The sequence below is a fragment of the Macaca fascicularis genome, chromosome 5 (assembly GCF_037993035.2).
Source record: "Macaca fascicularis isolate 582-1 chromosome 5, T2T-MFA8v1.1".
In the NCBI taxonomy this organism is placed as follows: Eukaryota; Metazoa; Chordata; class Mammalia; order Primates; family Cercopithecidae; genus Macaca; species Macaca fascicularis.
The window spans coordinates 98,144,130-98,171,406 of NC_088379.1; the positions used below are offsets into that span (position 1 = coordinate 98,144,130).

At 34.8% G+C, this 27,277-nt stretch overlaps 1 protein-coding gene across 3 annotated transcripts in view; it reads left to right on the plus strand.

Annotated features, from left to right (window-relative positions):
* The window catches only part of GRID2 (glutamate ionotropic receptor delta type subunit 2), a 1,557,400-nt gene that overhangs the window by 266,289 nt on the left and 1,263,834 nt on the right, over nucleotides 1-27,277 (plus strand). For all 3 annotated transcript variants that reach the window (XM_005555440.4, XM_045393369.2, XM_005555439.5), the window contains exon 2: nucleotides 27,069-27,224. In XM_005555440.4, coding sequence (XP_005555497.1) covers nucleotides 27,069-27,224 — 156 coding nt within the window. The remainder of the gene's footprint in view (nucleotides 1-27,068; nucleotides 27,225-27,277) is intronic.

Consider the following 27,277-nt stretch of genomic DNA (forward strand, 5'->3'; position numbering starts at 1 on the left):
TACAAATAAATAACTTCATTTTAGCCAGATATGTACTCTTTATCTCTGAGAAAGTTTGGATTGTAGTTTTGAAAGATGATTGCTTTTGGTTTTGAATTCATTTCTTACAATTAGTCTAATGATCCATTCTTTCCTGGAGGGCTTAATTTGTGAGTTCTCTCCTCCGTAACAACATGAAATCTCCTTGAAAAGAACAAGTTCAGTTTATTTAGACTGAGGCCATTGCAATAAAGAACAAAGTTCAGTTTGTGCTCTTCTCTAAGTGCCATAGATGAAATTATTCTGATTTTCCCCAAGGTTAATGGGCACAGGGTGACATTTCAATGATATTGTAATAATCTAATAATTTCCAGTGCTAATTAGTACAATCCCAAACCATGGGTGAACATAATTAAAAACTTTTTCTCTGTTTGAGGGTAAGTACCATAACTTCACAACTAATCTAATGGTAAGTGCTTCATTATAGTTTATGCAAACATTGAATTTTACTATAAATATTTGGATAAATTATATTCCAAGCAGTACTAACAGTCAACTCTCATTTTTTCTGCATTGCCCGCATTAGGTACAGCCCCCACACACAGATGAGTGAGGAGCTGCTATGTCCCCTGTGCCCAGCAGGCCAGACCTAGAAACATGAAGGAACATAGATGGGCAATGAGTATAACGAGAAGAACCTGGACTTTGGAGACTAACCTGGATTTGAATCTTGGCTCTCCAAACCACAATTTATTCATCCATGGTGCCCGCCTCACAAAATTTTAGTAAAAATTCAATATATCTTTACTAAGGATATATTAAAATATGTAATCGTTTTACATACATCATGTATATGTAAAATGCCTGGCAGAGTGCCCTGATGCTAACAGTTCTCATATATATAGTTCCCTTTTACCATGAAATTTTACTACAGAATCACTTTACAGTCTTATATTTATCAATAATAAGTAATGTAAGTATACTGTTTATAGTTCTAAATTACACAGGCCCACTCTTTTGCTCACAGAGTCAGCTGCATATTTGATAGACTCTTTTCCCCATGACTTTGAAACTGCCTCATGAGTGGCAGTGGCCTTTGTGGAGTAAGTATTATCAGAGCGATTTGGGGAAGGATTAAATTGTAATCTCTCCACTGTGCTCCCCCTTTCTAGTTTAATGGTTTAAAAAATGGTTTAATGGTTATTAGGATTATGTGCTAATAATATTAGTTAAGCTTTTAGAAAGTTTGGAAAGTGAAAAGCTGCTAAGGAATGGAATGAGTTCTTTATGTCCTCGACTAGAAGCTCTTTTCCCCTCCACTACTTGTTTGTGGTATCCTTCAAGAGCTAGTAAGCTTATTAACTTTTCTGCCTCAATAATGTCTGCATAATATATAAACTAAAGAAGCACTGAGCTGGAAAATTGATTTTATGCTTATAATGCTTGAAAATTTCTACCAAGCCTAATAATATTACTATTTTTTTCTCTAAGAGCTACTATTTTCCCTTGCAAAAATAGCAGGAGAGGATTATGTATAGTTCTAATTTTACCACCCTTCTCCCGAATACAATTCTACTAGAAACACTTAATGCTTTTTTCTTTTTTATTCTTTAATGATTGCCTAGTATATTGTCTCAGTATTATAAGTCTCTTTCCTTACCAGATTTTCAGTATATGACTAATGAGGGAAGCCAGTCAACTCAGATCATTTTTTATTTCTGAGATTTATGTAAAGTTAATTATATCTTAAATACAATTGTGTCAAATTAGTCAGATATTTTTCTTTATCTTCCTTCTAGTTCCAACCTACTCAATTATCTTTACTTCTCTGTATACCTTCTCATGAACCTTAGTGTTGAGCTAAATGAAAGACCTATCAGTGCGCACTCCATACATTATCTACTTCCATGACTTTTCTTATGTTGTTCCTTTCTCAATTTGTCCTTTCTTTACTCTTTACATGTCTTCTACCTATTCTTCAACGTTCTACTAAAACGATATTCTTCCACATAACATTCTTTCATCTATCTATGATTTCTGAATCTCTTTTAATCTTTATAATATTTAATTCAAATACATGGATTATGTCACATTTTATTACATATTTGGAAACTCATGAGTCTGTCTTAACCTTAGTCCTAGTCTATACACCAAATGAAATAAGAAACTATGTCTATATTATTTAATACTTAGGTTTTCATCCACATGGGGAAAAATAAAACTCTAAGAATCAAACAAAAAATTATTTTAAATAAGGCTAACTTTAATTATACCATAGTCATGCCCATATGAACTTAACGTAATAAAATTAATCAATCACTAGTATGTACAGATAAATATAAGGTATGAAAGCTGATTTAAAAAAAAAAAAAGAACACTGTTGCCCCTGAGGGACAAAATTTTAGTGGAGAAGAAAGACATGGAAGCATTATATTAGTACAAATCAAGGTTGATAGACACTTAAACAAGTACAAACAGAGCACTTGATAATATCGAGAGGAGAGATCATTTCATCTTAAAATTCATGATAATATAAAGCATTCCTTTTTAAATGAAATTGAAGAAGGTCATCTCTTTAGAGAGTAGAAGGGTTTCTATCCCTCATCAGTATTGAGAACAATACAGTTTTAAAAATAAAGAAATATAAATTTAACATCTAAAAGAATCTCAAGTGCTCGCTTTGGCAGCACATATACTAAAAGAGTCTCAAACATTCCTAAGGCAAATGTTTCCGTTAAAGGGGGTTAACCAGTCTATTTAAAATGCAAACACTTCTTTGTGAAGCATGTTGAAATTAAAAATAATAAAGCCAAACTATCTGGAATTTCATATGTTTATAAAATATATATTTTCCTGCTACGAGGCCAAATATATTTTTTTCTTTCCAGTCCGAAAATATGCCCTGTATCATCAGTGTGGTTTGTAGGTCTGTTAATCAAAAGTGTGGGAGGTATCTCATGCCGGAATGCATTTACTGTTCCCCTATCAAGTGATCACCATTACAATATTGGCTTTAGAATTATTAGCTTCTGTACCTGTATCTGACCTTAACTTTAACTACAAATGTAGGAAAAGTTTTGACAAGGCATACAGTTTTGACAAGTTATCTCACATTTCTGGGTCCTAATTTTATCTTTAAATGCTAATTATGTTACTTACTACTTTTGGATGATAATTTTGATAATATGTTGCATTAGAAAATTATTAGTTTTATAGTGATCGATTGATGAGGAAATTCTGTGAAAGTGATGCTTCTTTACAAGAAAAGCACTCAGGCTGGAAACAATATAAACATTATAAAAATATGGGAATTAACACTGTCAATTCATATTATTTTTCTTAGCATACTTTTAGTTTACTGAATTCATATGCTTGCTAGGAGCTAGAAGCTTTATATATATTCCCACTTTATATGACAATATAAGAGGATCAAACTATTACATCCCACGGGGGAAATATTTTAAAACTTTCACAATTTTAGGTTTTTCCCTTAACACAATTTCTTGATTACAGCATTTAAGCTATTATACTGCTATCTATCTATCTATTAAATTTTATCTACCTATTTATCTATCCATTTCTATAGCTAGACTATTATCTATTCAAGACTGGTATCTGACTTTAGTTTTTACTACTAGTTCCTAATGCAGTGGTACAGCGTGTGGCATGTGTACATACTCCTATGGTGTGTGCTAAGGAAAGAAATTAACAAGTTGTTTTCTCCCATGTTGTATAGTCCCAGTACTACTTGCTCTCAGACACTAGTGAATAATTTATTACTGTTCATAGTTTAAAGAATGCTGATAATTGAGTGTATTGGTTTGTTATTGCCATGTAACAAATTACCACAAACTTAATTTAAAACAGCCCATATTTATTAATTCACAGTTTTGCATATTAGAAGTCTGGCACTGTGTGGTTCTCTCGTCAGGGTATCACAAAGAAGAAATCAAGTATTAGCTAGGTTAAGTTTACCTATGCAATCCCTATATCTTAGCTAGGAATATTTGGAAACAGTGGAGGTTCATGTATTCTTCGCTGACTATTTATGGTTTTGAAGGCCAAAGAGATTTCAATAAACTGTGTAGATATGCCTAGCAGCTGGCGCAAAATTTTTGGTGAAGTATTTCCTTAATTTGGGGAGGTATGTGTGATGCATGTTAAAATAAAAGTAAAAACTACTCAACGGAGAGCATCTCAAAATATGATTTTCATGCAAAGAAAATAAGCTAAAAATCTTTATTATTATTCAATTCAATGTGGAAAAATTTCTGTTTTTTTTTATTTTTAAAGATGGAAAATTATGCCACAGAGTCATTAATCTGCATAGCACGTAACTCTCTAATTGCATTTAGAGAAATAAAATAAAGTTTGCCAACAACGAAAAAGGGGGACCAGAAAATTTGTTGACAGCATATCCAATGAACACAGTTACGGACAATAGGATGCATGTTAAGCCTGACTGGATCTATTCATTCTCCTGTCAACAGCTGGCATGCCTCCTTCACAATGGCAGAAAAGCTACAGGAAGTTTCTCTGTTTGGCAAACAACATGTTGAGAAATTTTCTTGTCTCTCTATGCTCCTTACTGTACATTGAGATATTTTTCTAGAGAATAAGTGAAGAAATTATGCTATTACTGTAGAGTGACAAGTAATTTACACTATGTAAAGGAACAGTACAGATATTGTTTTAGTCACACTAAAAACAAATAATTGGAAGAATTTCTATGTAACTATGAAAACTAGAAATAAATGGTGCTAAAATGTGCGAAAGATGATGCATTTTCAGGCACCTATTACAGAGTTTCACTCAAAGTATGACTAGTATGTGAAATGCTGGTACTCAGTTGTGAATGATTTTCACTGCAATGGTTAGGTAGGAAAACTTACTATTAACAACTTTTGAATCTTATATCCCCGTTTCTGAAGAGCTGACCACTCTGGAGATTTGTTTCACTGTGATTAACATTGTACCACTCATTTACTTACTTGTCAGAGGTTTTATTCAGGTAGTATCTTTTTGTAAATAGTTACACCTTAAAAGTTTTAAAATGATCAAATTTTATTTGATTGTTTACTACTTCACTTTCAAAAAAAAGGTATTACAGAAAAGCAATACGTTGACATTAGTTTATGTTTGAAATAACCTGAAATACCACCAAAACTTAATGGATCAGATAACTTCTAGTTGACATTAGCAAGCTTTCTAATGATGTAATTTCTTCTTTTTAAAATTCCTTTATAATTCCCTCCGACTTTTTTAACTTCAAAATTATATTCTTCTCAAATAATAAAATATGTTGTTTTCTGCTACATATAAATGATTTATCTACACAGTAGTTTTTCTTATTTCTGAGTTAGATACCTGCTAGGCTTACATTTGCAACTTCTATAGAAAAATGTGCTTGCTTAGATTCACGGCATATTTGAATATCTATAGCATTACTGGACTGTGATGATTTCTGCTGCTTCGTTACATCTTCATTCAAGAAGGATATTTGGAATTTGTTAAATATTTGCTCTAATAAATCTAATTGCATTTAGATAAATAAAACAAAGTTTCATCGGGAAAATAGGATCCTAGAGCTTGCAGCTTTTCAGGACATTCTTTTCAAACTTTTAGTGATTTATAAAAGCATCTACAAGGTGAAGTCAAAGGCAGATAAACCTGAGATATGATCTCTTGCCAACAATTTTGGCTCAAGATCTTCGTAAACATAGTTTAAATATTCTTTAGAAGTCTTACTACACTATTAATTTTATGATTGGTGATACCTTTTAAAATATTCAATCACATAATCATATTTTATCTATCTATTCAATGAACTTTTACTACTTACCTAATATGCAATGAACATATTTCTTTTCTTTTCTTTTTTTTTTTTTTTTTTGAGACGGAGTCTCCCTCTGTCGCCCAGGCTGGAGTGCAGTGGCACGATCTCCGCTCACTGCAAGCTCTGCCTCCGGATTCAAGCCATTCTCCTGCTTCAGCCTCCGGAGTAGCTGGGACTACCGGCGCCCACCACCCCGCCTGGCTAATGTTTTTGTATTTTTAATAGAGACGAGGTTTCACCATGTTAGCCCGGATGGTCTTGATTTCTTTGCATTGGTAATTCAGAGTTAACACAGCAAACAACACCTCTTGCCCTCATGGAAAGTGCATTTGAAAGAGAAGGAAATAATAAACAAGAGATATACAGTTAAGATATGTAATGTATCAGATGGCCATATAAACTATGAAGAAAAATAAATCAGGGATGGCAGAAAGGGATTGAAGGCAGAAGCTGCAGTTTTAAACAGGGTCATCAAGGAGGGTCTCACTAAGGTGAGCAAGACCTGAAGCAGTTGAGGAAGAAACTGTGTTTTTCTGTAAGAGAGAGAGCATTACAAGTAGAAGGAATAACAAGACCAGGACTGCAGAGATGAGAATACACTTTCTGTATTGCAGGAGCAACAAAAAGACTTGGGTAACTGGATGTCAGTGAGGAAGAGGCTGAATACTAGAATCTGAGGTCTGAAATTTAACAAAGGGTCTGATTACAGAAGACTCAATAAACCCTGGGAAGAGTTTGACTGTTTCTACAGGTGTGTCGAGATGCCATTCAAGGCTGCCCTGACATACGAAGAAACTTTTACAACAATCTTTTGTCTCCCCATGGTTTCTCTTAGTTTTTTGTTGGTTCCTCAGATATATGCTACCTCTATTCTTCTGAAGTTTTGGAGTATTTGATTTTGGTGGAGGAAACGAGGAACTCTACTAGTTTGTTTTCTTGTCAGAACTTGAAGTGCAAAATTTCATTAAAATATATATTTTTTCAGTTTTATTTCAAATTCGGGGGTATATGTGCAGGTTTGTTATATAGGTAAACTTGTGTCATGGGGGTTTGTCCTACAGATTATTTCGTTACCCAGGTATTAAGCCTAGTGCCCATTAGTTATGTTTTCCAATCCTCCCCCTCTTCCCACCCTCCACCCTCCAGTGTCTGTTGTTTCCTTCCATGTGTCCATGTGTTCTCATAATTTAGCTCCAACTTATAAGTGAGAATGTGCTATATTTGGTTTTCTGTTCCTGCATTAGTTTACTAGAGATAACAGCTTCCAGCTCCATCCATTTTCCTGCAAATAATATGACCTTGTTCTTTACTATGGCTGCATAGTATTCCGTGATGTATTTGTACCACATTTTCTTTCTTTTTTAAAATTCCCAACTTTTAAGTTAAATGGTACAGGTGCAAGATGTGCAGGCTTGTTACACAGGTAAATGTGTACCATGGTGGTTTGGTGCACAGATCATCTTATCACCCAGGTGTTAAGCCAGCATCCATTATTCTTCCTGATGCTCTCTCTCCTCTCAACCCACACCCTCCAACAGGCCCCAGTGTATCTGGTTACCTGACATGTGTCCATGTGTTCTTATCATTTGGCTCCCACTTATAAGTGAGAACACATGGTATTTGGTTCTCTTTTTCTGAATTAGTTTGCTAAGGACCCCAGCTCCATCCATGTCCATGCAAATAACATGATCTCTTTAATTTTTATGGCTGTATAGTATTCTACGGTGTATATGTACCACATTTTCTTTATCCTGTCTAATATTGATGGATGTTTAGGTTGATTCCAAGTCTTTGTTATTGTGAATAATGCTGCAATGAACATTCACATGTGTGTATATTTATAATAAAATGATTTATAGTCCTTCAGGCATATACCCAGTAGTGAGAGTGTTGGGTTAAATGGTATTTCTGTCTCTAAGTCTTTGAGGAATCACCACATTGTCTTCCACAAGGGTTGCTAACTTATACTCCTACCAACACTGTAAAAACACTCCTTTTTCTCCACAATCCTGCCAGTATCTGTTCTTTATTGACTTTTTAATAATATCTATTCTGAGTGGCGTGAGATGGTATCTCATTGTCGTTCTGATTCCTATTTCTCTAATAATCAGTGTGGTTGATCTTTTTTCATGTTTTTTGGCTACATATATACCTTCTTTTGAGAAGTGTCTGTTCATGTCCAATGCCCACTTTTTAATGTTTTATTTTTTTTTTTTTTCTTGTGAGTTTGTTTAAGTTCCTCATAGGTGCTGGATATTAGACCTTTGTCAGATGGATAAATTACAAAAATTTTCTCCCATTCTGTAGGTGGTATTTTTACTCTGTTGATACTTTCTTTTGCTGTGCAGAAGCACTTTAGTTTAATTAGATCCCATTTGTCAATTTTTGCTTTTGTTGCATAACTTTTGATGTTTTTTCATGAAATATTTGCCTATGCCTATGACCTGAAGGGTATTGCCTAGGTTTTCTTCAAGGGTTGGTTTAGTTTTCCATTTTCCATTTAAACTTTTAATCCATCTTGAGTTGGTTTTCATATGTGGTGTAAGGAAGGGGTCCAGTTTCAATCTTCTGCACGTGGCTAGCTAGTTCTCCGAGCCCCATTTATTGAACAGGGAATCTTTTCCCCATTCCTTGTTTTTGTCCTTTTTCAAAGATCAGATGGTTATAGTTGTTCAGTCTTATTTCTGGGCTCTCTATTCTGTTTCATTGGTCTATGCGTCTGTTTCTGTAACCAGTACCATACTGTTTTGGTTACTGTAGCCTTGTAGTACAGTTTGAAGTGAAATAGCATGACGCCTTCAGTTTGTTCTTTTTGCTTAGGATTGTCTTGGCTATTCGGGCTCTTTTTGGCTCCATATGAATTTTAAAATATCTTTTTCTAATTCTGTGAAGAATGCCAATGTGAGTTTAATGGGAATAACATTGAATCCATAAATTGCTTTGAGCAGTGTGGTCATTTTCATATTAATTATTCCTGTCCAGGAGCATGAAATGTTTTTCCATTTGTTTGTGTCATTTCTCATTTATTTGAGCAGGTGGTTTATAGTTTTTCTTGAAGAGATCCTTCACTTCCCTTGTTATCTCCTAGGTATTTTATTATTTTGGTGGCATTTCTGAATGGGAGCTTATTTGTGATTTGGTGTTGAGCTTGTCTGTTGTTGACATATAGGAATGCTACTGGTTTTTACATATTTATTTTTATCTTGAGACTTTGTTAAAGTTGTGTATCAGTTTAAGCAGCTTTTCGATTGAGATGATGGAGGTTTCTAGATATAGCATTATGTCATCTGCAAACATAGATACTTTGACTTCCTGTCTTTGTATTTGAATGTCTTTCTTTCTTTCTTTTGCCTGATTGCCCTGGCTAGAACTTCCAACACTATTTTGAATAGGAGTCTTGACAGTAGACAAGCTTGTCTTGTGCCGGTTTTACAAGGGGAGTGCTTCCAGTTTTTGCCACTCAGTATGATATTGGCTGTGGGTATGGCATAAATGGCTCTTATTATTTTGAGGTATGTTGCTTCAATACCTGGTTTATTGAGAGTTTTTAATATGAAGGGATGTTAAATTTTATTGAAGGCCTTTTCTGAATCTACTGAGATAATCACATGGATTTTGTTTTTAGTTCTGTTTATGTGATGAATCACATTTATTGATTTACATATGCTGAATCAGCCTTGCATCCTGAGGATTTGCATATGTTGAACCATCCTTGCATCCTACTTGATCATTGCAGATAAACTTTTTGATGTGCTGTTGGATTCGGTTTAGCAGTGTTTTGTTGAGTATTTTCACATAGATGTTCACCAATGATATTGGCCTGAAGTTTTCTTTTTTTCTTGTATCTCTACCAGGTTTTGGTGTCAGAATGATTATGGCCTCATAGAATGAGTTAAGGAGGATTCCTTCCTTTTCTTTCTTTCTTTCTTTTTTTTTGGAATAGTATCAGTAGGAATGGTACTGGCTCTTCTTTGTACCTCTGGTAGAATTCACCCATAAATCTATCTGGCCCTGGGCTATTTTTGGTTATTAGGCTATTTATTACTGCCTCAGTTTCAGAACTCATTATTGCCCTATTCAAGCATTCTGTTTCTTCCTGGTTCAGTGTTGGGAGACTGTATGTTTCCAGGAATTTGTTCCTTTCTTCTAGATTGTCCAGTTTATGTGAATAGAGATATTTATAGTATTCTCTGATGGTTGTTTGTATTTCTTTGGGGTCAGTGGTGATATCTCCCTTATCATTTCTGATTGCATTTATTGGAATATTATTTGTTTTCTTCTTTATTAGTCTAGCTATGAGTCTATTTTATTTTAATTTTTTAAAACAACTTCTGGATTTCAGTTTTTGAAGGGTTTTTCATGTCTCTGTCTCCTTCAGTTCTGCTCTGATCTTGATTACTTCTTATCTTCTGCTAGCATTGGGATTTGTTTGCTCTTAGTTCTCTAGTTCTTTTGTTGTGATGTTAGAATGTAAATTTGAGATCTTTCTAGCTGTTTGATATGGACATTTAGTACTATAAATTTCTCTCTTGACACTGCTTTAGCTGCATCCCAGTTAATCTGGTATGTTGTTTCTTTGTTGTCATTAGTTACAAAGAACTTGTTGGTTTCTACCTTAATTTCATTATTTACCCAAAAGTCATTCAGGAACAGGTTATTCAATTTCCATGTAGTTGTATGGTTTTGAGTGAATTTCTGAATCTTGAGTTCTAATTTTATTGCACTGTGGTCTGAGAGACTGTTTGTTATGATTTCAGTTCTCTTGCATTTGCTGAGGTGTGTTTTACTTCCAATTATGTGATTCATTTTAGATTAAGTGACATGTTCCACTGAGAAGAATGCACATTCTGTTGTTTTTAGGTAGAGAGTTCTGTAGATATCTATCAGGTCAACTGGATCCAGAGCTGAGTTCAGGTCCTGAGTATCCGTGAATTTACTGTCTCAATGATCTAGTATTGTCAGTGGGATGTGAAAGGCTCATACTATTACTTTGAAGAAGCCTAAGTCTCATGAAGGTCTCTAAGAACTTGCTTATGAATCTGGGTGCTCCTGTATTGGGTGCATGTATATTTAAGATAGTTAGCTGTTTTTGTTGAATTGAACCCTTTACCTTTATGTAATCCCCTTCTTTGTCTTTTGTTCTTTGTTGGTTTAAAGTCTGGTTTGTCAGAAACTAGGATTGCAACCCCTGCTTTTTTCCTGTTTTCTATTTCCTGGTTTAATATTCCTCCAAAGCCTATGTGTGTCTTTGTATGTGAGACAAGTCCCTTGAAGTAAGCATATGAATGGGTTTTAGTACTGTACCCAGCTTGCCATTCTTTGTCTTTTAAATGGGGCATTTATCCCATTTACATTTAAGGTTAGTATTTTTATGTGTGTTTTTGATCCTGTTATCATGATGCTATTATAACTGGCTATTTTGCAGACATGTTTATGTGGTTGCTATATAGTGTTAACTGGTCTGTACTTCATTTTTGTTGTTGTTATTGTTGTTGTTGTTGTTGTTGTTGCTGTTTTAAGTGGCTGGTCCTTTCCATATTTAGTGCTTCCTTCAGGAGCTCTTGTAACACAAGTCTGGTGACAACAAATTCCCTAAACATTTTCTTGTCTGAAAACGACCTCTTTCTCTTATGAAAGGATCTCCTCTCCTTTCTTTTTGAAGCTGAGTTTGTCCAGATATGAAATTCTATATTGGAAATTATTTTCTTTAAAATGTCACATTTTGCCCTCCAATCTCTTTGGGTTGTAGGGTTTCTTCTGAGACGTCCACTGTTAGTCTGATGGGCTTCCCTTTGTCAGTCACCTGCCCTTTCTCTCTGGCTGCCCTTAACACTTTTTCTTTCATTTGACCTTGGAGAATTTGATGATTATGTGTCTTGTGGAGGATCTTCTTATGTAGTATCTTACTGGGGTTTTCTACATTTCCTGAATTTGAATGTTGGCCTTTCTTGCTAGGTTGGGGAAGTTCTTCTGATAATATCTTGAAGTATGTTTGTTAAATTGTTTCCATTGTCTTTATATCTTTTGGGTACCCCAATCAGTCATAGATTCTGTCTCTTTAGATAATCCCATATTTCCTGAAGGCTTTGTTCATTCCTTTTTCTCTGTTCTTGTCTGGCTGTCTTATCTCAGAAAGATAGTCTTCAAGTTCAGAAAGTCTTTCCTCCTCTTGACCTATTCTGCTATTAATCTTGTAATTGCAATGGGAAATTCTTGTAGTGTGCTTTTCAGCTTCATCAGGTTTGTTATGTTCCTCTATATTCTGGCTATTTTGCCTGTCAGCCCCTGTATTGTTTTACCATGATGTTTAGGATCTTTGCATTGGGTTACAACATGCTCCTTTAGCTCAGCAAAGGTTGTTTTTATCTGCATTTTGAAGCCTACTTCTGTCATTTCAGCCATGTCAGCCTCAGTCCCATTCTGAGACCTTGCTGGTGAGGTAGTTCAGTCATTTAGATGAAAAGGGACACTCTGGTTTTTTGAGTTTTCAGTGTTTTTGCAATGGTTCTTTCTCATATTTGTGGGCTTATCTACCTATGATCTTTGATTTTGCTTACTTTTGGATGGGTTTTTTTGTGGGTTTTGTTGTTGCTTGCTTTTCTGTTTGTTTGTTTTAGCATTGCTGCAGCTTGCTGTGGGTCAGCTCTAGACCCTAGTCACCTCATTTTTTCCCATACCTGGAGGTATCAACAGTAAAGACTGCAAAACAGCAAATATGGCAGCCTGTCCCTTCCTCTGGAAGCTCTATTCCGGGGGATACTGACTGGTTGCCCACCTGCACCCACCTGTAGAAGGTGGCTAGAGACCTTGGCCTTCAGCTCCCAATCATTTAGGGCTCTCCAAGACCCACAGTCTGGACCAGCTGAGCTATTTGAACAGCCAAGGTGGTGGCCACCTCCGTTGTTCTCAAGACACTCTCTCCTAGAGAGAAATTAGAACTGTTGACTGTTGAACATGGACAGGGTGGACAGAAGCCCTGGCTGGAAGGACACTCCCATGAGGAGGAGTGGATCAGGGCCCCCCCTTAAGGAAGACAAACAGCCCTGCCATACTGAGGAACCACCTCTGCCCATTGACTTGGACTCTCCAAAGTCTACAGGCTGGAATGGCTGAGTTGTCTAAACAACCAAGGTGGCGATCTGCCTTTCCCCCAGGGCACTCTGTCCCAGAGATAAATCAGTGATCTATTTATAGAATATATGCAGGCAGACATGACTGGAGACCCCAGCTAGGAGGTCCCACCCACTGAGAAGGAATGGACCAAGGTCCTGCTTACTGAAGCACTCCAGCCACAGTTTGGCAAAGCAGCTGTACTGCACTGTTGGAACCCTTCCTTTTCCAGACCATTCGGACTCTCCAAAACCCAGAAGCTGGAATGGCTGACTGAACTAAACAGTAGATATGGTGATCTGACCCCTCCCTTCCTCTATCTCCTCTCAGGCAGGCTGCACCCTGTTGCTGGTGGATGTTCTGGATTCCAAGCCAGTGGGTCTTATCCTGTGACATGCTATGGAATTTGGGCCTGAAGACTGGCACTGCTTGGGTCCCTGGATTGAGCCCCCTTCCTAGGGGTATCTCCTAGGAAGTACCTCCTGTCTTGCTTGAGCTTCAGACACCATTGTCAGGGTTCCTGGGGCTGGAGTATGTAAAGCTCCTAGATCTCTGCATGTGCCTGAGCATCTGGTCTCCTGAGACTTTGCCCAGCTTAGTGTGTCAGACCCTAGTGGTGTGGGCCCACGAAGGGACCTCCTGATCCATGGTTTGCAAAGCTCTGTGGTAGATGTGTGGTTTCCCAGGATCACACAATCACTCACTGCTTCCCTTGGCTGGGGTTGGAGATCCCTTGACTCTGTTGCTCCTGGATGGGTTGTTGCTCTTGGGTGTGCCATTTTCCCACTCTGCTTTTCTTCATTCTGGGTCTGGGATCTGTTCTAGCCCCTTTTCTTTCCATTTGGGCTATTTTTTAATATGATAACATTTTCTCTCAGATTTTTAATTTCCAAAGGTACCTTGTTGACTCTCAAGTATATATCTCCAATTCAGACATCTTTCTCTTAAGCTCCATTTTTTACATATGTTAATTGCCAACTTAAATTTTCCACTTTGATTTTAATAGGTTTTAGAAACATAACATATTCAAAGGGGAACTGTTGATTTACCTCTCATTACTCTCTGTTATCAGTTTCTGTAAAATGGGATCTTCATTGACTCAGTGATCAGGGGACTGGAAGTTTCTATGTGGCTGAAGAACAGATGTAACAGAATGAATCTGGAAAAAAAGACTGTGTAGAATGTTAGATAATAGATTTCAAGATTTCTCATATAGAGTACAGGGGATGTCAGGGACCTGTTATTGGCTGTGGGTTTCATGGAGGTATAAACATTGGGATTAAGAAAAATGAGATTGAGTTGTTACTAAGGTCGATAAGTCAACTGTTATCACCAAGGATGATGGTAGGACTTGGGACAGAGAGAAAGATTTTGAACCAGGTTTCAATTTATAAAATGAATTTAGTCATCTGGCCAGGAGGTAGTCAGTGACAGTGATGAGAAGGATCAGAGGGTAGGACAGTTAAATGGCAAGGGATTCAGAAGAGATGATTTTACTCCATATTGGAGAATTGATGGTTTGACATTGTTTTTAAGGAGCTAAGCAATAATAACTGGTTGTAACAGGACTTGATATGTGAAAAAATAAATCTCCAGTTGAATGGACTACAGGAAGTGCAAGGTCCTCTACAGAAAGCTAGAATTTAATAAAAGCTAAGATTCTTCTATAAAGAAGTTGAGTGCATATATATTTAGGATAGTTAGCTCTTCTTGTTGAATTAATCCCTTTACCATTATGCAATGGCCTTTTTTGCCTCTTTTGATCTTTGATGGTTTAAAGTCTGTTTTATCAGAGACTAGGATTGCAACCCCTGCTTTTTTTTGTTCTCCATTTGCTTGGTAGATCTTCCTCCATCCCTTTATTTTGAGCCTATGTGTGTCTCTGCATGTGAGATGGGTCTCCTGAATACAGCAAACTGATGGGTCTTGACTCTTTATCCAATTTGCCAGTCTGTGTCTTTCAATTGGACCATTTAACCCATTTACATTTAAGGTTAATATTGTTATATGTGAACTTGATCCTGTCATTATGATGTTAGCTGGTTATTTTGCTCATTAGTTGATGCAGTTTCTTCCTAGCATTGATGGTCTCTACAATTTGGCATGTTTTTGCAGTGACTGGCACCAGTTGTTCCTTTCCATGTTTAGTGCTTCCTCCAGGGTCTCTTGTAGGGCAGGCCTGGTGGTGACAAAATCTCTCAGCATTTGCTTGTCTGTAAAGGATTTTATTTCTCCTTCACTTGTGAAGCTTAGTTTGGTTGGATGTGAAATTCTGAGTTGCAAATTCTTTTCTTTAAGAATGTTGAATATTGGCCCCCACTCTCTTCTGGCTTATAGAGTTTCTGCCGAGAGATCAGCTGGGTTGATCTCTGATGGGCTTCCCTTTGTGGGTAACCCGACCTTTCTCTCTGGCTGCCCTTAACATTTTTTCCTTCATTTCAACTTTGATGAATCTGACAATTATGTGTCTTGGAGTTGCTCTTCTCGAGGAGTATCTTTGTGGCGTTCTCTGTATTTCCTGAGTTTGAATGTTGGCTTGCTTTGCTAGGTTAGGGAAGTTCTCCTGGATTATATTCTGCAGAGTGTTTTTCAACTTGGTTCCATTCTCCCCGTCACTTTCAGGTACACCAATCAGGCATAGATTTGGTATTTTCACATTGTCCCATATTTCTTGGAGGCTTTGTTTGTTTCTTTTTACTCTTTTTTCTCTAAACTTCTCTTCTCACTTCATTTCATTCATTTGATCTTCAATCACTGATACCCTTTCTTCCGGTTGATCGAATCGGCTACTGAAGCTTGTGCATTTGTCACGTAGTTCTTGTGCCATGGTTTTCAGTAATATATATTGCAGCTAATAAATACCTAGAAATTTTAACATCCTTCTAAAGGAAACTCATGTCTCCTTTACAATTGTGTAGTCTACAGTTGTAATAGAATTGCTGTTTTCTTAATGCTTTCGAAATATTTTCCATGGCAATTTCCTGGAAATATCTGTATATTTTATGGGACATATTGGAAAAATAATCAGTGGATATCTATAAAATCTTCCTTTTTCCTAGTTAAATGTACGTTCATGTAATAAAGAAGAAGAAGAAAATTATAAATAAGTTCAGAGTTAATAAACTATGAAGTTTGAGATTTATATTGGAAGAGTACCATTTTCCTACCTGAAATATTCTACAGGCTGCAATCATTTACTTTAGAACTAAAACAGTATTTTACAGAAGTTTTAAAATGCTCAATTATAAGCAACTTATTTATTTTGGCCAATTCAGATAGGTAAAATGAGTTTTCATCTCAAAGCAGAGTAAATTTTTGTCTTAAACATAAAATTAGAACTTTTACTCTGTAGAAGACAGCCTACATTACATTATTTGTGTGCAAACTGTGTTTGACCCTTCTAAGAGGATCACATTCACACTATGTTTTCATACAGATATTTCTTTGGCATATGATTTTACTTATAGTAGTATAGGCCAATTCTCACACTTTTTTGTCAAAGTTGAAGATAATATTAAAAAGAGAGAGTAAATTTGTATAGGAAGAAAAATGTTAAATCTGTTCAATTTCTAAAAATATCTGCAACTTTTCTCCATGAATATACTTTTCAGTTGCTACCTTATCACCTTTTTGCCTATCTATTTTTTAAAAAAATACATCATGTCAGTTTGGGAAGAATTTGAATTGCTGTGCAGTGTTCAAAGTGTCTATTGTCAAACCAGTTCTTTTTGTTCTTGTCATGGCAGAATTTTGTAATAATAGGATATTGTTTCAATTAAATATATGAAATAGAGAAAGAAACTGCAACATAGCACACAAGGTTCTGGTTGAATCTTCATGGATTCAGTAAGAAGAGATGTAAACTAATTTAGAGTTAAACAGTGCTGCTTTTATACAAGAAAAAAATCCAGATATTTGAGCTTTCACTGTCTAGTCCCCGCTACTGCTTTTTTTTTCTTTAGAAATAGTCACAAGTACTCTTTAAAAAATTCCATGATGCCTCCAGCTTTATTCTTTTGACTTAGGATTGTCTTGGAGATGCGGGCTCTTTTTTGGTTCCATATGAACTTTAAAGCAGTTTTTTCCAATTCTGTGAAGAAACTCATTGGTAGCTTGATGGGGACAGCATTTAATCTATAAATTACCTTGGGCAGTATGGCCATTTTCACGATATTGATTCTTCCTATCCATGAGCATGGTATGTTCTTCCATTTGTTTGTGTCCTCTTTTATTTCACTGAGCAGTGCTTTGTAGTTGTCCTTGAAGAGGTCCTTTACATCCCTTGTAAGTTGGATTCCTAGGTATTTGATTCTCTTTGAAGCAATTGTGAATGGAAGTTCATTCCTGATTTGGCTCTCTGTTTGTCTGTTACTGGTGTATAAGAATGCTTGTGATTTTTGTACATTTATTTTGTATCCTGAGACTTTGCTGAAGTTGCTTATCAGCTGAAGGAGATTTTGGGCTGAGACAATGGGGTTTTCTAAAGAAGACATTCATACAGCCAACAGACACATGAAAAAATGCTCATCATCACTGGCCATCAGAGAAATGCAAATCAAAACCACAATGAGATACCATCTCACACCCGTTAGAATGGCGATCATTAAAAAGTCAGGAAACAACAGGTGCTGGAGAGGATGTGGAGAAATAGGAACACTTTTACACTGTTGGTGGGATTGTAAACTAGTTCAACCATTATGGAAAACAGTATGGCGATTCCTCAAGGATCTAGAACTAGATGTACCATATGACCCAGCCATCCCATTACTGGGTATATACCCAAAGGATTATAAATTATGCTGCTATAAAGACACATGCACACGTATGTTTATTGCAGCACTATTCACAATAGCAAAGACTTGGAATCAACCCAAATGTCCATCAGTGACAGATTGGATTAAGAAAATGTGGCACATATACACCATGGAATACTATGCAGCCATCAAAAAGGATGAGTTTGTGTCCTTTGTAGGGACATGGATGCAGCTGGAAACCATCATTCTTAGCAAACTATCACAAGAACACAAAACCAAACACCACATGTTCTCACTCATAGGTGGGAACTGAACAATGAGATCACTTGGACTCAGGAAGGGGAACATCACACACCGGGGCCTATCATGGGGAGGGGGGAGGGGGGAGGGATTGCATTAGGAGTTATACCTGATGTAAATGACGAGTTGATGGGTGCAGCAGACCAACATGGCACAAGTATACATATGTAACAAACCTGCATGTTATGCACATGTACCCTACAACTTAAAGTATAATAATAATAAATAAATTTAAAAAAAAATTCCGCAGTATTCCTATTCAAAGAATAGATCTTTGAAATGTTTATTCACTAAACTAGTATAAAGTGCATAAACTATTCTGAGAGGATCTATGTTCTAAAATGAAATTATTTAAAAAATTAACCCCTTTTTATGCTCCATGTGGATGACTCAGCGTACCTGTTCCTTAGGCAAGCACCCTACATTTACCTTTCTCCCACATACTTCTGGAAGACACACAGCTGTCAGATTTTTCCAGTGATAGTGTTATCAGTTTAAATGTGCTTTGTGTTTCTGGATGACTATACAAGTTTTCCAAATGAAATGTGAATTCACATGTTATTGGAAAGTAAGGGTAAGAAAAGGACCTTGTGTTAGAATGAAGAATCCCTTTGAATTTGACTTATTTCACACTGTGAGCAAATGTCACATTCAAACATAAATCTCTGAGGAAATCTCTGGAGACAGTACTGAAAATTTCACTTCTTGGTCTATGATTTATTCTTCTCATTTTAAGTCACTTTGTCAAAAATATATTGAAGAAAACAGAATGTAAATGTGTCTGAATTATTAAAAATGTTTCAGACACTAGCTAAATGCAAATTACAATACACATTCGAGGATTTCTGTATAATCATTTAACTATCTGCATGGAATTTTCTCCTTCCACTTATACCTTTCTATACTCTATCATAACTAATACCCTCTGTGATCTTGACCATATCCTCTTTCAACTTGATTACCTATGTTTAAAATAAAAACGATACTTTCCTATAGGCTAAATAATTATGGTGGGTGAAATGGAAGTTAATATTATAATGTATTTTGAACTCTCAAACCAAAGTGCTAAGTAAGCACTAGACACTGGAAAATAATAAGCCAGATAGTTCCTGTACCTGACTACAATTTGCTTATTATAGACCTAGGTAAATTATCAATGGTCCTTAATATATAAAGTCAATGACTTTATATATTTTATATATATTTTATTGTCACTCTATTAGGATCATTAGTCACTAAAGTAAGCAACAACAACAAAACTCCTTAGAAATTGAAAGGCTGGAGATTTGTTCTGAATACTGCATTGAAAAATATGTCATAGTGCATATTCTATTGGAACTCACTTAACACTATTCCAAAGTAACTGCAAAGATTGTATTTAACCTAAGGTTTAGAAATTTATATCAATTTACATCTTTTTATATATTAATTATCCCTAAACACCCTTAAATATAAAGTTTGTATAAAACAGGTAAATCAACTTCTGATATACTATAAGCTAAATCACGGAGACTGATATTGAAACTTCAAAGTATGCAAAAAGTACTAGAAATTATATTAAAATAGGCATAATTAATAAAATTTTATAAAACAAAATGTGAAATTGAAACCTATTTGAGAATTTTAATGTACAATAAAATTTTATTATAATTATTATGAAATGATGGGTGTTGTGGCTCATGCCTGCGACCTCAGCACTTTGAGATGCAGAGGTACAGTGATAGTACAGTCCCTCAAGTGAGGAACACTTGAGCCCAGAAGTTCGAGATCAGCCTGGGCAACAAAGTGAGAACCTAGTCTCTACAAAAAAATTAAAAATTAGCCAAGCTTGGTGGCATGCGCCTGTAGTTCCAACTACTCAGGGAGCAGAGACGGGGGATCACGTGAGTCGGGGAGATTGAGACTGCAGTGAGCCATGGTTGCACAATTACACTTCAGCTTGGGTGACAGAGAAAGACTCTATCTCTCTCCATATATATTATTATGAAAATAAAAATATGCATATTATTTCCTTATGTGGAAATTTGTTTTAATGTATATATTGCCAGTTATTAAGCTCCTAGTGTTTTTGGAAGATTGCTGAGAAACTGAGAGCTGTGGATTCTGCAGCAATTATTACTAGCTTGGGCCAGGGGAAAGTTACTTAACCTGAGTTTCATTTCCCTCAAAGTTTTTTTTTTTTTTTTTTTAATCACAACTAAATAAAATAATGTCTATGAGCCACTTAGTACAGTCCTTAGTACTAATAAATGTTAATTGCTAGTGTTTCTAATATTTCAATTATTATAAACTGGAGAGAAACACAACAGAGCACAATTGTCTCTAATTCAGAATAATATTTGCTAATTGTCATGAATTTGGTGTATATCCAGCACCTCCGTTCCGACAATTAGAGTCATTGTTTTGGTTCACTTTTTTAGTCAGAGTGATTGTGAAGGGTTAGATAAGATGAACTGAGAAAAATATGCCTCACGATAAAAGGATAAAGAGTTCTGAAAACCCTATTTCATGCCTGCAAGGGTAAGCATAGAACATATTAGGAAATGTTCTGTTAACTAAGAGGCTGCTGAAACATTTGTAATGCAGAATTAAATTGTGGATGATATCTCAATATTTCCTGGGAAGATAATTTTATATATTTTATATATATATATATACACACACACACACAGATATATATATGTAGATATAATTATAAATATATAATTATATTTATATACACACATGCACAAATATGCACATTTATCACATACACACATGTGTATTCATTACATACACACGGTTGTAATATATATGTGTGTGTATGTAATAAATGTACCTATTTGTGCATGTAAAATATAAATATATACACATATTAACATGTATAATATAAATATATACACATATATATGCACACGTGCATATGTGTATATATTTATATACATATATATATAAACAATGCCTTCACCTTCATTGTAATGATACTCCACTGAAATAGTAACTGATATCTCTGCTAAGTAAAGATGCTTATTGGTGTCAAAGATATTATCTATGCTTAAGTAAAGATACTAAATGGTATCAAAAATGCTAATCTCTTTTGGTCGTAATACTGCTAACTTTTCTTACTACCTAGTAGTTTTGAACATGGTCAACATTTTTTCTCCTTGAACTGAGGGTAACATGAATGAGACAATGAAATAAAGGAGAAATCTGATTTTTACAATATCTATAATGCCTTTTATTATTTGCCCTCCTTTTGAAATGCTGCATAATTTCCACTGGCAATAGTAGGAATCCTGTTTGTAGATGAAAACAATGTTATAAATCTCTTTACTTGGATATATGTTCACAGTGCAACTAATGTGTATGCAAAATGCATTGTCAGAATTAAATTAAAAACCCACTTGTGAATAGTAGCATCTAAAACAGTAAGGATATATGATGATTTAACAATTCTGAATAGCTCTGCGGAACTGTAAATCCTACTGTGACCAATAAACTCCCCAAGGCAGAAGGTTGTACTTTTTTCTTTATTTTAACCTCCTAAAGTAAAGTTGTTGAAGCTTCTCAGGCAAAGGAATTAAATTTTATGTAAAACTATTCTTCTGATCAGCATTTTACTACGTTTCATCAATTTTATAACCTTCATGGTTAAAGTAAATGAATTTAATATGCTAATCATCATTATAGTACTATTTATTGAATATATATGTACAGGTGTATATACATCCACATATATGTCCTGATGTACTCTCTCTATATATATAACCACCATAAAACAAATGTTTGAAGTGAAAAAAGCATAATATGTCAGACATAGCTCCAAACTTGAAACCAGGACACCTAACCTCCTACTCTACATCTTGTAACCTTTGGTTGTGTAATTTGGGTGAAAATACTTAAAATGTTTGCACTATAATTTATGAAGGATGACGAGGTTTGCATAAACCATCTCTAAAATTCCTTTCAGCTATGAGTTTACAAAAACAACATGATTGCCTCTTTTTATGATCTTCTTATGGCATCTTATTTCCACTATTACTTTATTCAATGCTTAACCCATTTCAAATATTTGGCCACTAAATAATTTGTTAAAGAGCACAGTGGCTTGGCTTTGATGTTTTTTTCTGTGTTTAGGAAGGATTGGTTTGATGAATAGATGGATGAATGGCTAGATGCATGGATATGTTAACATAAAGAGAAAAAGTGAAGAGAAAAAGCTGGGGGGTAGAGAAAGAGAGAGCATGAACCAAAGAATCATCTCTGTTGTTACAAAGAAAATAAAATATTCATTGCATGTAGCACCTTTGCTAACTTTCAATGAAGTTTATTCCTTTTATGATTACCTACCATATATAATTTATATGTTAGTTAAAATTAAGTGAGAAAAGAGAGTAGAAAGTTAGAACTTTGTGACTAAAAAAATGAAGATCAGCCATCTTTGATTTTATTTGGGACTATGACATTCAACGAAACATTTGTGCACAAATTTTTTATATAAGTTTTGCTAAATGATATGCTATTGATTGTGCAATAGGAATGTAGATGTGTTCACGCTGGTTTCAATATTTAGAGTCTTTTATTTTAAATACAACTTGATAGGTTTGTTATAGAATATATATATCTTCTGATAATTCTATTTGCTGTGGAAAATTTCTTCAAGATATATCAAAATTTTTCTCAATTTTTCAGAGGAAATTATGTGCAAAGTGAACACATTTTTTCTCTACTATTCCTCAGGTAAATAATGTTTATTCTACTTGTCTCTTAAATTTATAAGACACAAAATTTTCAGTATTCAAACTAAAATACAAGTTTTTAACACGATTATTAATCACCTTGTGTATGATTACTACCTTGCTAAGTTGGGTCTTCTGGAATCGTGATAATGACTGTGACAATAAATTAACATGCAAGCACATTTTAAAGTCTACTTTTGTTTTAATTTAGGTTTAGGTGTAACTTAATATTTTATCTATACATCTGAATTTAGGTATTTTATTTTACAAGATTATACCTAATTTAATGTTTAAAAAAGGTTTAATCAGTGATTCTCGAGTGTCTAAAATATTCAGGCTCTTTTATACACAATGTAAGCATAAAAATAGTTTCTATGGCCTAGGAAATTGTATTTTGCTAATGTGATAAAGACTACCTCCATGGTAGAGGAAACACCAAAAATAAAACCACAAAGGAGAAAAATCTTCGAATGTTTGGAGACTTGTTGAGTTGCTTAGGTTAGTGAACTTTTAAATATTTTATTTAGAAGGCATATTTGTGAATGTATTTTTGGGTGAAATGATTTTATGGTCTGAAGTACTGACTTATTTCAAGTTCAAAAAATCTACATACACACACACGCACACACACACACCCCAAACATATATCTATTAGGTTTAAAGAAAAAAATTGGATTGTCATTTTAAAAATTGGCAAGTAAGTATATGTATTTTGGGAATATTTAAATACCTTTCTATAACATAATTATTTTTTTTAACGGAAGTACTATAGCTTGTCAGTGGTTTTATAACTTTGAATTGTACAATAATTTATGAATTTTCAAAGGGCATACCTGCATTAATACTTTTACATATGACACCTCACAATGACAATTTAAGACATTAGCATTGCTTTAATATTACTATACATTGTAATTAAGTTGACAATTATATTTTTGTAGAACTTTGCCTAAAGTTGGTATTTTTTTCATTTATGCCAGTTGGTCCATTAGTCCATGAAAATTGTTTTCAGTAGCATTACATATATAGTACAAACTCATTAACATTAGTATTTTTCTAAGATATAAGAAGACATGTAAACATGATATAATTTTCATTTAAAATATATATGTTTTGGCCACTTGCATGTCAGTATGTTTGCATAAGGATTACATAAAGCCTTTATTTCTCCCCCATAAAAGCAACAGAATATCAACCTTTAGTGATGGAAATGACTAATTAAAAATTGCTATGATAGGAATATTTAGGAGGCGTTCCTTTCCTGCTTTATTGATTGGTTATTCTTCCCTTCAGTTTGGCCAATAAGAAGTGTATATAGAGTATTGATGAAATGCCATGTGCGGTGTGTGTGTGTATATATCAATGGTATAATAATTATGTTATCGTGACAGGTCTAATCTGCTTTTCCCATGAAGGTTATAAAATAAAACTGACTGTAAAATCATGCTAATAAAAATACCTGGGAAGGATCTAGATGCTTTGACATCATGTTAACTACATAATTATGAATGTTACATTTGAGCAACTATATGGTTAAAAAAGTAGATCTAGTACATATAGTATTGCGTTATCTAGACTGGTAATATTTGTGTATTAATACAAAGAATAAAGAGATGACTTTTCTTTGACTATTGGAAGTGGGTGAAATTAGAAAGGAATTTCTGTTCCAGGATCCTTCCTGTGGAACTATATCACATTGTTTTCAGAATGCTTGTGTTGAAGACAAAATACTGCATGCACTCCGTTAGTACAAAGTCAGTGTAAGATGAGATTTTTATAGCTGAAGAAAAAATGTAAATAAATAACTGGGATTTGAAATGTTGGATAAGATTTTCTGTTCTTTGATTACACTGTTTGCAATAAGATGAACTGTTTCTTCTGTGTACTTCCTTACTGTTTGCAGAAAGATGAACTGTTTCTTTTATCCATTTTTTCAGTATATCTTAATTCTGCAAAGGATTGACTAATGTGCTATCGATTCCACAGGTTTCTGCTGTTTATTAAGCCAAGTTGAATATTTAAGGCAATATTAAGTGTTCTGCCATGTAATAGTAAAATGCTTCCACCAAAAATGTATTACCAATACAGCAGAAGTCAATAACATCACCTGCTATAAAACAAAGTTGATTAGAAGCTCTTTTTTAAAGACTCATTTAGAATCCATGACAAGTTGAAACATCTTTGTATAAATACACATTACTACTTTGTGAGTAGACATTTAGATTATCTGATTTAAAATGAATTGGTTATTTCAGCTTCAGTTATAAAAAATTTGTATCATACTTTCTAACAAACTATTAAGGAAATTTGTGTATCTAAACCTGATAGTATTAAATTTCATTGTAATTATTAATCTAGATAAACATAAGGACTATCGCATATTAAAATAATTCTTATGAAAGTTGCTTATATTAGCAAGAGAGGTCAAATATTTATTGTCTAAATGTTTTCACAAGAGCTTAGATTAAAAAGTATTATCTGGTTCAGAAAAGACAGGTTAAGTAAAAATTAAAGTATATAATATATATAATTATATTAATAAATTTATATTTTATATTTAATAAATTAAATTTCATTATACAATAAAAATATATTAATAAAATTATATTGATAAAATATTAATATTCTGGTTAGTAAACATCCAGTAACATATTAAGGAAGTACTCAATTTATATGTCAATTTGGAAAATTCTGGCCAGCCGCAGTGGCTCACACCTGTAACCCCAGCACTTTGGGAGGCCGAGGAGGGTGGATCACGAGGTCATGAGATCGAGACCATCCTGGCTAACACGGTGAAACCCCGTCTCTACTAAAAATACAAAAAATTATCCGGGCGAGGTGGCGGGCACCTGTAGTCCCAGCTACTCGGGAGGCTGAGGCAGGAGAATGGCGTGAACCTGGGAGGCGGAGCTTGCAGTGAGCTGAGATGGCGGCACTGCACTCCAGCCTGGGCGACAGAGTAAGACTGTCTCAAAAAAAAAAGAAAAAAAAAGAAAATATTCTTCATTATTTTCTCTCATGCCATGGACAGGTATTCAAAATATATAGGAAACAAGGCAATGGTTTGAGGAGACTGATACAATCCATGCCAATATAAAAGAGCAGCGATGGCCAGGCACAGTGGCTCACTCCTTTAATCTCAGTACTTTTGGAGGCTGAGGCGGGTGGATCACCTGAGGTCAGGAACGCGAGACCAGCGTGGCCAAAATGGTGAAATCCCGTCTCTACTAAAAATACAAAAAGAAACTAGCCGAGTGTGGTGGTGTGCACGTATAATCCCAGCTACTCAGGAAGCTGAGGCAGGAGAAAGGCTTGAACCCAGGAGGCGGAGGTTTGCAGTAAGCTGAGATCGCGCCATTGCATTGTAGCCTAGGTGACAGAGCAAGACTCCATCTCAAAATAAACCGAGCAACCAACCAGATAAAAAGAGCAGTGAAAAGATAAAGCCAGCTTCACACTGGCTTTATAATACACACTGTGTATATAATAATACACACTGTATATTATCATTTAATACACACAATGTGAGGTTTAGACCAATGTGTTTAATACATACAATGTGAGGTTAGACAAATGTGAGGTTTAGAATTTGAGCATGTTGGTCAAGGTCGCATACTTAACAAGTGACAGAGTCAGTATTTAAAATCAGTTTGCCCTTAGAATCAATGTGTTTACCAAATATGCCATTACCAACCAAATACTCAATAAAATTTAGCACAGTGTTTATCATCATCATAGTTACACATGGATAAAAAATGCTATAATTAGGACTTACATTAGTTCCTTGAGAAATATTTCTCCATTCCCTCTGCACAGAGATTTGAATGTCTTTACATTTTCTATAAATATTATTGACTTTACTACTATAAAAGATAATGATACCCGTGTTCAAAAAAAAAGAGTGGGGGGGAAGAAAGGAAGGAAATGAAAAGTAAATTAAGATCACCAGAATGATTTGATTCCTGTATGTTCTATGAATTGACCTCAGGAAGTTTTCTGAGCTTATTTCCTTTTATTCAGAAAAGAAATCTTCCAGCTATGAATTCCTTAAAGGTTTCATGATATAAGACATCCAATGTATTGGATACTTTATCATGTAGAAGCTTTTGATACTTATTACATTTTCTTCCCCATGATCTCCCTGCGATAACACTTTGAGGTACTCTTTATCATTCCATTTGGAAGAAGTAATTATACTCCTTCTCAGCTATTAACACTGCTTCCAGTACAATGTGTTTCATTAATAAGTAAAGTGCATGCTTTAAGTGAATGTATATGTTTTTTAAATACGTAAGTCTTCATGTCATATTTCCAGAGGGCATGACAGAATATTTATGTTATTATTTAATGGCAAAACTCACTTCTTTCTAGGAGCAATTTTTGATGAATCTGCCAAAAAGGATGATGAGGTGTTTCGCACAGCAGTTGGTGACCTTAACCAGAATGAGGAGATCTTACAGACTGAGAAAATCACATTTTCAGTGACGTTTGTTGATGGCAACAACCCTTTTCAAGCAGTTCAAGAAGGTAAGGTCATCAGTATTTATTTTGGTTTTTTGGTTCAGTTCAAATGGCAATGA